This window comes from Triticum aestivum, chromosome 7D, assembly GCF_018294505.1.
Source record: "Triticum aestivum cultivar Chinese Spring chromosome 7D, IWGSC CS RefSeq v2.1, whole genome shotgun sequence".
Lineage (NCBI taxonomy): Eukaryota > Viridiplantae > Streptophyta > Magnoliopsida > Poales > Poaceae > Triticum > Triticum aestivum.
This window is the reverse complement of record NC_057814.1, coordinates 428,654,812-428,670,428: the sequence shown is the minus strand read 5'-3', so window position 1 is coordinate 428,670,428 and position 15,617 is coordinate 428,654,812. Positions and strand designations below refer to the sequence as shown.

The 15,617-nt window shown below is 49.9% G+C and overlaps 1 protein-coding gene across 1 annotated transcript; it reads right to left on the bottom strand.

Moving 5' to 3' along the window:
- Window positions 1–2,334: 2,334 nt before the first annotated feature.
- LOC123169907 (peroxidase P7) lies at window positions 2,335–3,403 on the bottom strand. Its single transcript, XM_044587761.1, has 2 exons — window positions 3,166–3,403; window positions 2,335–3,075 (listed from the first exon to the last, which is right to left on the bottom strand). The coding sequence occupies exons 1-2, from the start codon at window positions 3,385–3,387 to the stop codon at window positions 2,335–2,337; spliced, it is 963 nt and encodes a 320-aa protein (XP_044443696.1). The 5' UTR covers window positions 3,388–3,403.
- Window positions 3,404–15,617: the final 12,214 nt, after the last annotated feature.

Genomic DNA, 15,617 nt, shown 5'->3' with positions numbered 1-15,617 from the left:
ATATGCAACATCTTTTCGGTGTGGACTGTTTAGTTACATGCAAGTACTGTTGGGCCTGCATGACACGGTTTTTAAAGCACCTCTCGGCCTGGCTCGCTGGAAATGGCCAATTCCAGTGAGCCAGGCCCGAGCGATGCGAGGAAGCGTATGTGGGTGGCTCACTGGAAACGTGTCAGCAGCTAATCACCTTCTTATCCATCCGCCCCACGTCCCCTTCCTCGTTCCATGGCCGCACCCTGTCGCCGTAGCCGCCGCGTTCACCTGCCCGCTCGCCCCTTGCCGCCCGCCGCGCCCTGCCGCGCTAGCCGCCCCCTGCTGCCCGCCTCCCCGCCGCACTCACATCCCCCTGCCGCGCCCTCCCCCGCCACCCGTCGCACTGCCGCCCGCCTCCCTCGCCGCATTCGCCGCCCCCTGCCGCGCGCCGACCCTCCGCCCGCAGCGTCCTGGCGCGGTTGCCGCCCCCTGCCGCCCGTCGCGCTCGCCGCCTGCACGACAGCAGCAGCAGCCCGGCGTGCTTGCTTGTCGTGACAAGGCATTCTCGCTGCAGCAGCGCGTGGCCGATGCCTTCTTTGCGCTCGTGGCTTGCACCGTGGCGCTCGCTGCCCTGCGGGCCGTGGCGTGTACGCGCCCGCAAGATCTCGTTCAGCCTCAACCCAGGCCACCTTGAGTTGTTCATGCCGGTATTGGCATTTGTGGACGCGTTCGACACGATGTCCATGCCCTCAGCGAGGCGCGCGACCGCAGTGTTGCAGATCATATGGCGCCTGAAGCGGTTCTTCAACAATGGGGATGAGAGAAAGCTCCGTGAATCCATGAGCCCCGTCGACGGGTTCACCGTAGAGGTCACCCGACAACGACACAAGCTCGGTGGTGCCGCGTCTGGCAGCGGTCACAGTTCATTGGCTCCAGCCCCCCGTGTTTGCGTGCTCGCGGAGGAGGACCCCCGACGCTCGCCCGCGCTCCGTGGTGCCATCGCGGAGGAGGTGGCCGATGAGGAGACTCGGTTCCGGTCGTTGTGAGAGTGAGCATTCTACTTTAACTTCTCTGTTTAGTGTAGTTGTTAACTCCTAATCACGATGCATGTACGCAACCAAACACTGGGTAGAGGAATCTTCCACAATGCAGACAACCTATATGCAGGTGACCAATCAACATGCAAACGTCGTATTTTGGCCTGTATCTCCTCAACCAGTCTCTACTCAGCCTGGCCTGTTTTTCCCACGCAACCTCGAAAAAACGGTGCAGGTAACCAAACACGTCCTAGGATCACACAAAAAGTCATGATCTTTGCCAAGACATCTATGTTCCAGAAATGAGCAGGACACTGGACAATTGCAAACCTAGCTTGCAACACCAAATGCCCTATGTCCTTCCCTGCTACTTCTTATATCTTTGCAAAAATGATTATGTTTGGGGATCAGAAATTTTCTTCATAAATGTTGACCAAGATGGATAGATGTCATCGGCTAGATAGTATCCTTGGTCAAAATCATAGCCATTCACCTTGTAGTTGTATTTGGAGTACCACATGTTGCCTAACAAACATATGAGATCTTTGCAAGCATTGATGTCATTGTGAGATTCAGGCAAGCCAAAGTAGCAATGTGAAATCCACAAATCCTCGAAGGTAACAACTTACAAGATAATAGTTGAATCATGTAAACCCTATGAATTGCCCGTGTCATGCTACCATGCAATTATTCCACCTCCAATGCAGAAAGCCAACTCTCCCAAGCATCCAAGGTAAACCTCTTACTTCACCCATTAATTGCTAAAAGCCTCTTTCATTGGCATTGGGTGCTCACAAATACTGAGCTCCATGAACCCTAACCGCAGCATTGACAAACACTTTTGTGCACTTTATGGTTGTATCTTTTGAAGATATCCATGTGTCATATCTGCTGGAGTGCCATATGCAATCATCCGAAGTGTCACAGTCATCTTCTGGAAAAAAAAACCCAGCAGACATGCGTCATTCTTCCGTTGCTTGAAGAACGGTTCATTAGATTCCATGCTATTGACAATTCGACATAATAGCCGTTTGGAGATGTTGAAGCGTCGCTGCTAAAACCCAAGTGCAGAAATATAACAATTAAATGCGAGCTCATTATATGACAACTGAATGCAAGCTCATTATATATTTCCCATTGAAATAAACTTGTGAAACACCATTTATTACACACACATGTAAGGGAACATTTTTGTCAAACATTCTGTCAAGACGACATTATATGGGCAAAAAATTTGAACACGAGTACTGTTACAATTTGTACATTTAATAATTGAATCCAGTATAAACATGCCCGGTTGCATGATGCACTTGGGATCAAGCAATCAATAGTTGGCCGTTGAGCACTTGAGCCTCACCTCCACGGGCATTCCCATGGGTGGAGGTACGTTTCCCATCTTCACCATGGCCTTGGCGAAGTCCCTCGCAAATGCTTCACCATCGGTGCTGTACATCTCCACGAGATTGTCCTGCAGGCCTCCACCGCCGTAGAGAGTCTGGTCGGAGGTGAGGAGGCCGCGCCGCGCGATAAGGTTGCGGTAGTAAGCGTTGTCAAACCTCATCGGAGTTTGCACGTCAAACGGCGCCTTACCGGAAGGACCCTGGCACATAAGCTGCATGGTCTGCGCGAAGGATGGGTCGATCTCCTCATCGCGGTCGGTGCTGTAGACGCGGTCGCTGTAGTGCATGCAGTCGGCCATCCCGACGGTGTGGGCATCGGAGAGCGCGGTCATGTCACGCGCGTCGAGGTTGAGCCTTGAAAACATGGTGACGAGCTCGCCGAGGATGTCGTGTGGGCTCGGGAGGCCCTTCTCGGTGGACTCCGGGTTGGCGGCGAAGCGTGAGTCCTTGCGGCCGAGGGGCACGCTCCAGGTGGGACCTCCGAGCAGGGCGATGGCGTCGCGGGACGCCAGGGCGATAACATCAGCGCAGGAGACGGTTGCCGGGCAGTAGTGCGACTTGATGTCGTCGATGACGGTGTAGCCGGTGAGGGAGGCGTTCGGCTCTACATCCTTCTCGCTGGCGGAGAAGGGAGCTGTGTCCAGGAGAACAGAAGCATCACATCCCTGTGACGCCATATATGGATCGTAGCATTAGCAAATGGAACCATAGTGTAGGTAAGAATATACGTAGAAGTAGTAGAGATGCTTATATACGTTGATGAAGCAGTCGTGGAAGAAGAGGCGGAGGACGGCGGGCGCCATCCTCGGCTGGGCGGCGACGCTGCTCGCCATCACTGACCGCACGACGTGCTGCACGTTGGGGCACGTCTTCTCATAGTAACTTGTGGAGAGCTCGTCGCCATTGGCGGTCGCAGCCAGAGTGATGAAGAGGAGCAGCGCAAGTGTAACCCAAGAAGCGCTCCCGGAGGACGCCATGCCTATATGTTGGCTGGTGTTGAGAGCGATCGGTGCACAGCGCAGAAGAAGCAAGCAAGAAGAGTGTGGAAGATGAATGGAAGCATATGCTTATATAGACTTCGACTTGTGTCGGCTTCTTCCTGCGCGCTTACAGTTGCATCCATGCTTTTAATTTACCCGCGTGTGCATGTGCGAACGCTCTGCAATGTTAATTAGCTCGAGTGACAAGGTCTCCGGTCTGTCTCTGCCTCCTCGTGCATCTTGGCGAGGCCAGGAGGACCGGAAGAAGAGAAAACAAAAGCCAAGGGAATTGACAGGCTAACTAATACACCTACCTAGCTTGAATTTACATAAAATTAAGATGCTCCCGTCGACATGGTTGCTTGCTTGGATGGTGCTGGATCCAATCGCTCACTGGAATGAAAGGGTACGGTGTTAGAGAACGGGCTGGGACAAACCGTTGAAATGCTATGGAATCGCAAACACGCTTGTTGTCCACTTGGACAAATTAGTAGTCGATTTTTGCACGGTTTGATAAAAACATCATTTAAAGTTTTAAACACATCCTTGCTGGAACTGGAAAGCCTGCAAAGTATATATGCAATCCTTACAGCTGTGGCCTTTTATAGTTGAAAGGTTTAGGATATCGGTCAAGAACCAAAGAATTTGCAAAACTGATCGTTGAGTAGTATTTCTTTGCGCTGATTCAAAATTTGAGTTCAGTTACAGAAAAAGAACTACACGTCCATCCCATATTTGTTGAGAACTCTGTTTGACTTTGTCATAATTCCATTTTATGTCTAACTCATGGTTTCATATGCACGCATGACCCTCAAGTCTCAACTTAGCGTGTTGAACGGCATCGGTTGGAGCAGATTCACGCACTTCATAATCAAGTTGATGTATATTGTCATTGATGGCTCTAGCGATAATACTATATATAGTAATGTACAGGGTCTGGCTTGTCACCCAGCACTACTGGAATCTGATTTTCTGCTGAGTTGGTTTTATCGGCAACTCAACAAAGTTTACATCTCCTGAGTTTGATCCAAAATTGGATTTCGCAGTGATAAGAAACTTGACAAACTTCACATTTTGCTGCTAGTTCCAACGAAAAAGGACTCGGCGAACACAATAAACTTGGAAGAATCTCAAGTTCGCCGAGTTGCCGACAGAAACAACCCGACAAAGTCTGGCAGGTGGGCCCCGCGGTTAAGCAGGCGACGGAGCCGTGAAGGGAGTCTATATTTGCCGAGTTTCGGCAAACGGAAACCCCGAAGAATTGTTATTCTTCATCCCTTTTATTTTTATATCACATCATCATATTTTTTACGCCTCCTAAGTTTTTAACAATGTTGGAAGTCAAATGAGAACGCAAGAAACATATAACAGTCGTAGAAAATATTTTACATTATGTAAGATTACGAACATAAAATTATAGCATGAAATTTACATAAAAATCTAATTTTATTGTATTATGACTTATATTTCGTTTTCTTATGACAGATTTTGCACAATGAATCAATATGAACATAAGTGTTTGTATACTAAATACAAATTCTTGATGAAATGATGTAAGAAACCTTAGATGCAGAATAATTTATGCTGCACCCTGGGTGATGAAGAGCATTGCTAATGTACTTATTGATATATTGTAACTAGTTGGATTGGTCGCACATTTCCACGCATGCCACCCATGCATTATAACAAACTTGCATAGTTTTAACACAAAAAATGATAATCCAAAATGCCAAATGTAATACATATGTGTTTCATCTGTCGCAACGTAATAGAGGTCAAACTACATTTTTACATCTGGATGCAGTTGCCATATCCGCAGGCTCCAAACGCATTTGGAGCACACCATAAATTTTGAAAGGTTGTGTAGGCGGCGTTATAAACAGAGTCACCAAAACAACAGGCTCCATAATTTTATTCATGTTTTTTTCTATCTACTCTACTTGTTCAATTTGGCGTCGACATTAAACAATTCAACAATATTATTACAATCCACTTATCCGAATACATAAATAATCAGAATGCAACAAGTATTCCAATGAATCAAATTGTCCAAATAAAAAACAATGAACTAAAGACATGTAAACACACTATCGCCCATGCATCTGTCATTGATGCTCAGAGATCTTCACGCAACTAATCATGGGAGGCCCGGTCTTCATTCTTCTGTCACGCCTCGAAGCATGTTTGAATGTGTTTTGTGTGTCTATGAGGCTCGATAGGTATGCTAACATTGTCATACTCTTTGGCCATCTGTGTATCTCTCTCATCCGCGATGACCATGTCATGTAGGACTACACAACAAGTCATGATCTTTGCCAATGTATCTTTGTCCGAGGAATGAGCAGGACACCAAACAATTGCAAATCTAGCTTGCAACATTCCAAATGCCCTATCAATGTCCTCCCTTGCTGCTTCTTACATCTTTGCAAAATGTTTATGTCTGGGGATTTGTCGTCATAAATATTGATTAGATGGATAGATGTCATCGGTTAGATTGTATCCTTGGTCATAATCATGGTCATTCACCTTATACTTGTATCCTGGAGTAGTACCACATGCTATCCTAATAAACAAATGATATCTCTTTTATTTAGAGAAAAGGCTCGAGCCGAACCCTACTTTGAATTGACAAAACCATCAACGGCCAGGAGTACAAATCTCATAACAATACAAATAAGTCAACAAAAACAAGAAAAAAGCAGCAGAACCCAAGGCTAAACATGACTGCATAAAGGCAATGTTAGATGCAAGGACAAACTAGCACCGCCGAGGATATCTCCCTACACTACGACCTACACAAGAGGGAAAGATAAAGTCTTGAGAGAATGTACCCCCAAGGATGCATTGTTCCCTTGTCCGACCTCAAGGGAACAATCTAGCTTGAAACTATGTATCTTTGCCGTCGCAGAGGGCCACAACCCTCTCGTCCTGGCTCAAAGGATGCCGCATAATCAATAGGCAAAGCCAATCACCCTAGATCCGACATGTAGCGGGAAACCAGGGCTGCCAAGGAGAGGAGCAAACTCATACCAACAAGCTCACTAACACTGCCATTGGCTGACCACTATGCAGATCGAAAGTAGCCAGACAGAGGAACAAGTTAACAAGATATAACCCACATAGAAGACATCACCAACCTTGGGCATGAGCAAAATTCGTTGGACCACAAGGCTCACCAAATATATTACCGCCACATCCTTAGAGGGAACCTCGACCCCCTCTCGGCCAGGATCAAGGGCGTCGACCACCAGCGGCACCACCAGGGACGCTTCACTTCTACATCTGGAGAGTGGTGAAGAATTGAAAACCAAGATGCGAACCGTTGACCCCCAGAGCCATCACCGCTCACCCAACTCAACTACAATCCCGGCTGGGACGACGCCTCCAAGAAGGACCACGACACTGCAGCACCACCATCGCCCAAGAGAGGGGACCAAGGTTTTTAACACTAAGCAGATGGAAGCTTGAAGGCGAGGGGAACCTCAGTGAAGCCTCCATGGAGGATCAATGCCAAAGGCATCGACATCAGTGTGACTGCCATGCCGACCAAGGAATAACTTCAGTTCTCAGTCACACCTACGAGCTCCACCCTATCCGAGCCCAAGGCCATCCATCGAAGACCGCTGGCCACTGGAAATAGAAGGGGAGTGAGCAGATCTAGTGATCTAAAACGGATGTTCTCGACAGGGCACTCATAAAGCCTGTGGAAGACTCTCGCGCCTCCCCTTGCTTCCCGCTTAGCCATGGGAGACGTCCAGCCAACACCCACTAGTAAGGCTTGCCGCATATGGCCATGCTGAGCACACCAACGGGGCCGCCGCCCCGACGACCGAGGTCCTCCACACGACTGGAGCGGCTATATCGCCACTGCCACCTTCATAGGTGTCACACGCATGAGTCGGGGAGCACCTCAGAAGGCGGCAGAGGGCAGGGAGGAGGGAGAAGGGGGTGGCAGTGCTAGGGTTGGGCACTCTTGAGTAGCCTCTGAGAGAAGATGCGAGATTCACATGGCAGGGTTTGAATGTTAAGAATACGAGATCTCTGCAAGGCATTGATGTCATTGTGGGATTCACGTGATGCCAAATCCATAAATCCTTGAAGCACTGGTAATTAAACCCATTAGGCGTCGCACTAAGGGCTGGTAACTGCGATGTCCAAGCGTCATTTTACTGTGCAAGGGCTATTGTTCTGTCGATGAATTTGTTTCACGTCGTTGGTCCACTTTTCTGTTGCGTATTAGCCTAGGTATAAGAGACAGAAAGGGGAAACTTCCCCTCCACCTCTCGCCCGCCGCCGCCTCTCCCATCCCGTCCACGGCGCCCCAGGCCAGAGATTTTTTTGTCCAAAAGGACCCCCTGGCGAAATGAATTGGCAAAAAGGACCACTCGTCGAAAACATTGACAAAAAGGACCCCCTCGGACATGGCGGCAGGCGCGGCAGGCGACACGTGTCACCTTCCACCACGCCAGGAGGCGGCGGGCCCTGCCGCCACGCCTGCAGGCGGCCACCAGGTTAAAACGTGAATCGCACAGTGTCGGTGTACAAAAGTAGGGGCTCTCCTTTTGACCCCTTTACTTGTGCACGGGCAGTCAGAGCCGCGCGCCGCGACCGCACTTAGCAGTGCAGAGAAGGGAAGCCGGAGAGAAGCCGAAACACAAGACAACCAAGGCAACGCCAAGACCAGAAACACAAAGAGCAAGATGGCGAGGTGGACCCCCTCCGGCAAGACCCCTGCCGGGGCGGCCTCCGCAGCCCCGGCAAGACCCCTGCCGGGGCGGCCTCCGCAGCCCCGGCAAGAGCCTTGCCGGGGCAACTTGCCTAACGCGAGTGGAGCGCGCTTTCCTTGAGCCCAAGGGTTCCACCAACCAACCAACTACATTGGAACCAAGGCTCGGGAGGCACCTCTGTGGTGGCATGCAGATCTTCGTCAAGATCATGAACACACAAGATCAGATGAGGATCAGAAGACGACGACCCTCGGCGAGATCCTAGCCGAGGAAATCCACGAGACCCCCCGACAAGATGCTTGTCGGGGAAGACCATGGAGCCGCGGCTAGACCCTTGCCGAGGGCATCAGCAGGACCACAGCCAGGCCCGCACCAGCCAAGACTCCACCGCCGTCCCCAAGTAGCTGCTAGCTCGACCAGCTGGGCAGGCACCTGCGTGGCGACGGGCGGCCTCTTCACCGACTCAGCAAGCACCTGCGTGGTGGCATGCGACCCTTCGTGAAGGCTCCACCACTGCGCCAGCCCAGCAGCCAGCCAACGTGGCGCCGCAAGACCTCGTCAGCTCGGGCGCGTGTCAAAGCCAGGCGAGGCGGCGACAACTGGGACGTGCTTCGTTGCCGTCCCTGATAAAGCAAGGGGGGCACGTCGGCAGCGCATTAAATGCGTTTGTCCGACGGTCCTAGAGGATAGGCTTATCAACTGTAGACCTTTCCACCTCCTGTGTGCCACTGTGGCAACCCCTTCTGCCTATAAAAGGAGGCGCGAGGTGACCAGGAGAGGGATTCAGATCTGTTGGGCAAGTTGCACCCCGTAGCTAGCTCAAGAACACAAGAACACTCAAATACACCCACCAAAGCAGGACTAGGGTATTACGCATCTTTGCGGCCCGAACCTGGGAAACGATCCGTGTGCTTCCTGTAAGACCCGCTCTTTGCACAACCTCGCGCCCGCCAACCATAGAAGGGATCCTAGTGATTCCATAGGTGTCGTTCCCACCGACATCTTTGGCGCGCCAGGTAGGGGGCGCAGTTGTGAGAATCTGGTCTAGCAGTTAGCCTAGCGGTTCTTCATCGCCATGGCTCCCAAGAAGAAGACGATCACGGCGATCGGCTCGTCGGGAGCCGAACGGCCCGTGCCAGTGCGGGCGAGCAGCGGCCCGGTCGCGGACAGAACCCGAGCCGCGGCCCGCGAGCACCAACATCGCTCTGGCAGTCAGAGCCTGGCGAGCGGCGTCGTTCGTGCGCCAGACGACGGGCCGCACACCACCAAATCCAAAGACAGGGCTGGGCCCCCCGTAGGTGGTGCGGGGCCCTCCAGGGGTGTCGCTGTGCCACCTACGGGCGGCACAGCAACCTCCAAGATGCCTACACTGGCGCCCACGACACGCTCTTCCCAGCGTGTGCACGACGAGCAGCGTCACCATGCTGGTGACCCCGGATGCCGCCGTGGGAAGAGCCATGTGCATCACTCGCGGGACGGAGGAGGCCAGCACGCACACCGAAGTGCTGGCGAAAATGGCGCGCAACCGCCGGGCCGTGATAGAGCTCCTTCTAACGTGGTTAGAAGTCGGAGCGCGTCATGGTCCACGCAGCTTTCGGTGCCACCCACGCCAGCAGAAGCTTTGGCGCGCGTGCAGCTGCTCCTCGACTTCCCTCCTGCCACGGAAAAGCTCAACGAATGGAGAGCCACCATCCGGAGCCTCGTCGCTGTCGCCAACAAAGATGAACCGCGACCGGCGAGGCCCTCGGGCCGGCGCTCCGTCGAGCCGCCACATGCCAGCGGTGGAAGGACCGGGGGAGCTGCAGCCACGATGCACTCTCCTCCCCCGCGCCAGCTGCCACCGGTGCGAGTCCGTCGTGACGACCCTTGTGATAACATTTCCATAGCGTCGTCCGACCCACGGACCCACCGTGATCAGCGCCAAGTTCTTCGGGAGCGAGCCCATGAAGACGCTCGAACCACCATCGAGCGCCGGCGCGACACATGCCACTAGTCAGATAAGCGGGCGAGGCCCGCTATGGACCACCCAACACTGGGAGGCTCCGGCGGCTTACCTTACGAGGTGGGTTGCCCAGCCTTTACCCGTGAGCTGCGGCAGTTCCAGTGGCCATCCCACCGCATGTTCAAGCCCGACATCGGCGAGAAGTACAACGGCAAGACCCACCCGTCAGAGTTCCTCAGCATCTACACCATCGCGATGCAAGCCGCTGGAGCTCGCGACGACAAGGTGCTTGCCAATTACTTCCCGTTGGCGCTGAAACCCAATGTCATGTCCTGGTTGATGCACTTGTCGGCGGATTCCATTTCTTCTTAGTCGGATTTGTGCCATGAGTTCGTTGGTGCCTTCACTGGAGGCCACCAAGCTCATGGCCAGGCCAGTGATTTGCATATCATTCCCTAGAAGGAAGGGGAAAACCTGCGCAAGTACATACAGAGGTTCAGCCGGGTGCAGTACAACATCCCAGATGTTCATCCCGCCGCTGTGATTAGCGCGTTCCATCAGAACGTGCGCAATCGCAAGATGCGTGAAGAGCTGGCGATGAACAAGGTTAAAGATGTGGCCGAACTTTATGTTCTGGCCGATAGGTGCGCCCGGGCTGAAGAGGGAAGGAATTACCCCGGCGAGGACGCCGGCGCGGAAACCGACTCTACTGATGAAGACGCCGCCACCCCGACGAAGAAGGGTCGGCGTCTCAACAGGAAACGCAAGGGCAAGGCCGTGCTTGCCGTCGAGGGATCCGACCACACCGGCGCTGCCAAAAAGGCCAAGGCAGACGACCCCGGCAAGGAGATTGCCGAGTGTGCCGCTTGCCGGGCCTTGGCAGCCGCCGACAAGACAGGAGGCTCCGACAAGCAGTATTGCAAGATCCACCGCACCAAGGGCCACGACCTCCAGAATTGTCGACAGGTCGAGCTGCTTGCCGAAAAGCAAAAGGCCGAGTATGAGAGGCGGGACAAGGAGAAGGGTCAGGATGGTGCCGAAGGATCCGGCAAGAAGCGTGGCGGTCAAGGAGGCTGCGCGACAAGGATAACCAGCAAGAGAGGCCCGCTCGGGGCCATGACAAGAAGCAGGAAGACGACAATCATGACGAGGACGACGAGTCCGGCGAGCAAGAGTTTCAGAAGGCTACGGAGGCCATGTGCGTCGATGGTGGCGCCTCGCTGCACACTTCTCACTGCCAGCTCAAGCAGTGGGCGCGTGAGATCACAGCAGCGGAGCCATCGTTCGACGCTCAGAAGCCGCTGAAGTGGTACCAGCACACCCATCATGTTTGACGCCGAGGATCACCCTGATCGCACAACTGCGGTCGGGTGTTTGTCGTTGTTGGTTTCACCAACGATACGTAACCTCAAGGTGAACAAGATGCTGGTTGATGGCGGGGCTGGTCTGAACCTAATCTCACCCGTTGTGATCAAAAGGCTGCAAATTCCTGACGGAGACCTCGAGGAGACGGGCACGTTTCGAGGGGTCAACCCGGGAAGGAGCCAGCCGAAGGGGAAGGTCATGTTGCCTGTGACGTTTGGAGGCGAGTTGAACTATAGGATGGAGAGGATTGTCTTCGATGTAGCCGAGATCCCCTTGCCCTACAATGGGATCCTCGGCCGCCCGGCACTAGCCAAGTTCATGGCGGTATCACACTACGCCTACAACACGCTGAAGATGCCTGGGCCGATGACCATTGCTACCTCTTGAGCACTACGTTGGTTTTCCCTTGAAGAGGAAAGGGTGATGCAGCAAAGTAGCGTAAGTATTTTCCTCAGTTTTTGAGAACCAAGGTATCAATCCAGTAGGTGGCCACGCACGAGTCCCTCACACCTACACAAACAAATAAATCCTCGCAACCAACGCGATAAGGGGTTGTCAATCCCTACATGGTCACTTACGAGAGTGAGATCTGATAGATATGATAAGATAATATTTTTGGTATTTTTATGATGAAGATGCAAAGTAAAGAAAACAAAATAAAAATGGCGCCAGAAATAGCTTGTTGTCGTGAGATTAATATGATGGAAAATAGACCCGGGGGCCATAGGTTTCACTAGTGGCTTCTCTCATGAGCATAAATATTACGGTGGGTGAACAAATTACTATTGAGCAATTGACAGAATTGAGCATAGTTATGAGAATATCTAGGTATGATCATGTATAGAGGCATCACGTCCGAGACAAGTAGACCGACTCCTGCCTGCATCTACTACTATTACTCCACACATCGACCGCTATCCAGCATGCATCTAGAGTATTAAGTTCATAAGAACAGAGTAACGCTTTAAGCAAGATGACATGATGTAGAGGGATAAACTCATGCAATATGATATAAACCCCATCTTGTTATCCTCGATGGCAACAATACAATACGTGCCTTGCTGCCCCTACTGTCACTGGGAAAGGACACCGCAAGATTGAACCCAAAGCTAAGCACTTCTCCCATTGCAAGAAAGATCAATCTAGTAGGCCAAACCAAACTGATAATTCGAAGAGACTTGCAAAGATAACCAATCATACATAAAAGAATTCAGAGAAGATTCAAATATTGTTCATAGATAAACTTGATCATAAACCCACAATTCATCGGTCTCAACAAACACACCGCAAAAGAAGATTACATCGAATAGATCTCCACGAGAGAGGGGGAGAACATTGTATTGAGATCCAAAAAGAGAGAAGAAGCCATCTAGCTAATAACTATGGACCCGAAGGTCTGAGGTAAACTACTCACACATCATCGGAGAGGCTATGGTGTTGATGTAGAAGCCCTCCGTGATCGATGCCCCCTCCGGCGGAGCTCCGGAACAGGCCCCAAGATGGGATCTCACGGGTACAGAAGGTTGCGGCGGTGGAATTAGGTTTTTGGCTCCGTATCTGGTAGTTTGGGGGTACGTAGGTATATATAGGAGGAAGGAGTACGTCGGTGGAGCAACAGGGGGCCCACGAGGGTGGAGGGCGCGCCCTGGGGGGTAGGCGCGCCCCCTACCTCGTGCCCTCCTGGTTGATGTCTTGACGTAGGGTCCAAGTCCTCTGGATCACGTTCGTTCCGAAAATCACGTTCCCGAAGGTTTCATTCCGTTTGGACTCCGTTTGATATTCTTTTTCTGCGAAACTCTGAAATAGGCAAAAAACAGCAATTCTGGGCTGGGCCTCCGGTTAATAGGTTAGTCCCAAAAATAATATAAAAGTGTATAATAAAGCCCAATAATGTCCAAAACAGAATATAATATAGCATGGAACAATCAAAAATTATAGATACGTTGGAGACGTATCAAGCATCCCCAAGCTTAATTCCTGCTCGTCCTCGAGTAGGTAAATGATAAAAACAGAATTTTTGATGTGGAATGCTACTTGGCATAATTTCAATGTAATTCTTCTTAATTGTGGTATGAATATTCAGATCCGAAAGATTCAAGATAAAAGTTCAATATTGACATAAAAATAATAATACTTCAAGCATACTAACTAAGCAATTATGTCCTCTCAAAATAACATGGCCAAAGAAAGTTCATCCCTACAAAATCATATAGTTTAGTCATGCTCCATTTTCGTCACACAAGAATGCTCTCATCATGCACAACCCCGATGACAAGCCAAGCAATTGTTTCATACTTTAGTAATCTCAAACTTTTTCAACCTTCACGCAATACATGAGCGTGAGCCATGGATATAGCACTATGGGTGGAATAGAATATAATGATGGGGGTTATGTGGAGAAGACAAAAAGGGAGAAAGTCTCACATCAACGAGGCTAATCAATGAGCTATGGAGATGCCCATCGATTGATGTTAATGCAAGGAGTAGGGATTGCCATGCAACGGATGCACTAGAGCTATAAATATATGAAAGCTCAACAAAAGAAACTAAGTGGGTGTGCATCCAACTTGCTTGCTCACGAAGACCTAGGGCATTTGAGGAAGCCCATTGTTGGAATATACAAGCCAAGTTCTATAATGAAAAATTCCCACTAGTATATGAAAGTGACAAAACAAGAGACTCTCTATCATGAAGATTATGGTGCTACTTTGAAGCACAAGTGTGGTAAAAGGATAGTAACATTGTCCCTTCTCTCTTTTTCTCTCATTTTTTTGGGCCTTCCTTTTTTATGGCCTTTCTCCCTTTTTTTATTCCTCACTTGGGACAATTCTCTAGAAAATGATGATCATCACACTTCTATTTATTTACAACTCAATGATTACAACTCGATACTAGAACAAAGTATGACTCTATATGAATGCCTCCGGCGGTGTACCGGGATATGCAATGAACCAAGAGTGACATGTATGAAAGAATTATGAATGGTGGCTTTGCCACAAATACTATGTCAACTACATGATCATGCAAAGCAATATGACAATGATGAACGTGTCATGATAAACGGAACGGTGGAAAGTTGCATGGCAATATATCTCGGAATGGCTATGGAAATGCCATAATAGGTAGGTATGGTGGCTGTTTTGAGGAAGATATAAGGAGGTTTATGTGTGAAAGAGCGTATCATATCACGGGGTTTGGATGCACCGGCGAAGTTTGCACCAACTCTCAATGTGAGAAAGGGCAATGCACGGTACCGAAGAGGCTAGCAATGATGGAAAGGTGAGAGTGCGTATAATCCATGGACTCAACATTAGTCATAAAGAACTCACATACTTATTGCAAAAATCTACAAGTCATCAAAAACCAAGCACTACGCGCATGCTCCTAGGGGGATAGATTGGTAGGAAAAGACCATCGCTCGTCCCCGACCGCCACTCATAAGGAGGACAATCAAAGAACACCTCATGTTTCAAATTTGTTACATAACGTTTACCATACGTGCATGCTACGGGACTTGCAAACTTCAACACAAGTATTTCTCAAATTCACAACTACTCAACTAGCACAACTTTGATATCACTACCTCCATGTCTCAAAACAATCATCAAGCATCAAACTTCTCTTAGTATTCAACACACTCATAAGAAAGTTTTTACTAGTCTTGAATACCTAGCATATTAGGATTATTTAAGCAAATTACCATGCTGTTTAAGACTCTCAAAATAATCTAAGTGAAGCATGAGAGAATAATAGTTTCTATAAAACAAAACCACCACCGTGCTCTAAAAGATATAAGTGAAGTACTAGAGCAAAAACTATATAACTCAAAAGATATAAGTGAAGCACATAGAGTATTCTAATAATTTCCGAATCATGTATGTCTCTCTCAAAAGGTGTGTACAACAAAGATGATTGTGGTAGACTAAAAAGCAAAGACTCAAATCATACAAGACGCTCCAAGCAAAACACATATCATGTGGTGAATAAAAATATAGCTCCAAGTAAAGTTACCGATGGAAGTAGACGAAAGAGGGGATGCCTTCCGGGGCATCCCCAAGCTTTGGCTTTTAGGTGTCCTTAGATTATCTTGGGGTGCCATGCGCATCCCCAAGCTTAGGCTCTTGCAACTCCTTGTTCCATAATCCATCAAATCTTTTACCCAAAACTTGAAAACTTCACAACACAAAACTTAA

Excerpts from the sequence above, each read along its gene's own strand:
- LOC123169907 (XM_044587761.1), bottom strand. The coding sequence starts at position 3,387 with ATGGCGTCCTCCGGGAGCGCTTCTTGGGTTACACTTGCGCTGCTCCTC. Across the intron at positions 3,076-3,165 it reads TCCACGACTGCTTCATCAAC|GGATGTGATGCTTCTGTTCT; the intron begins GTATATAAGCAT and ends ATGGCGTCACAG.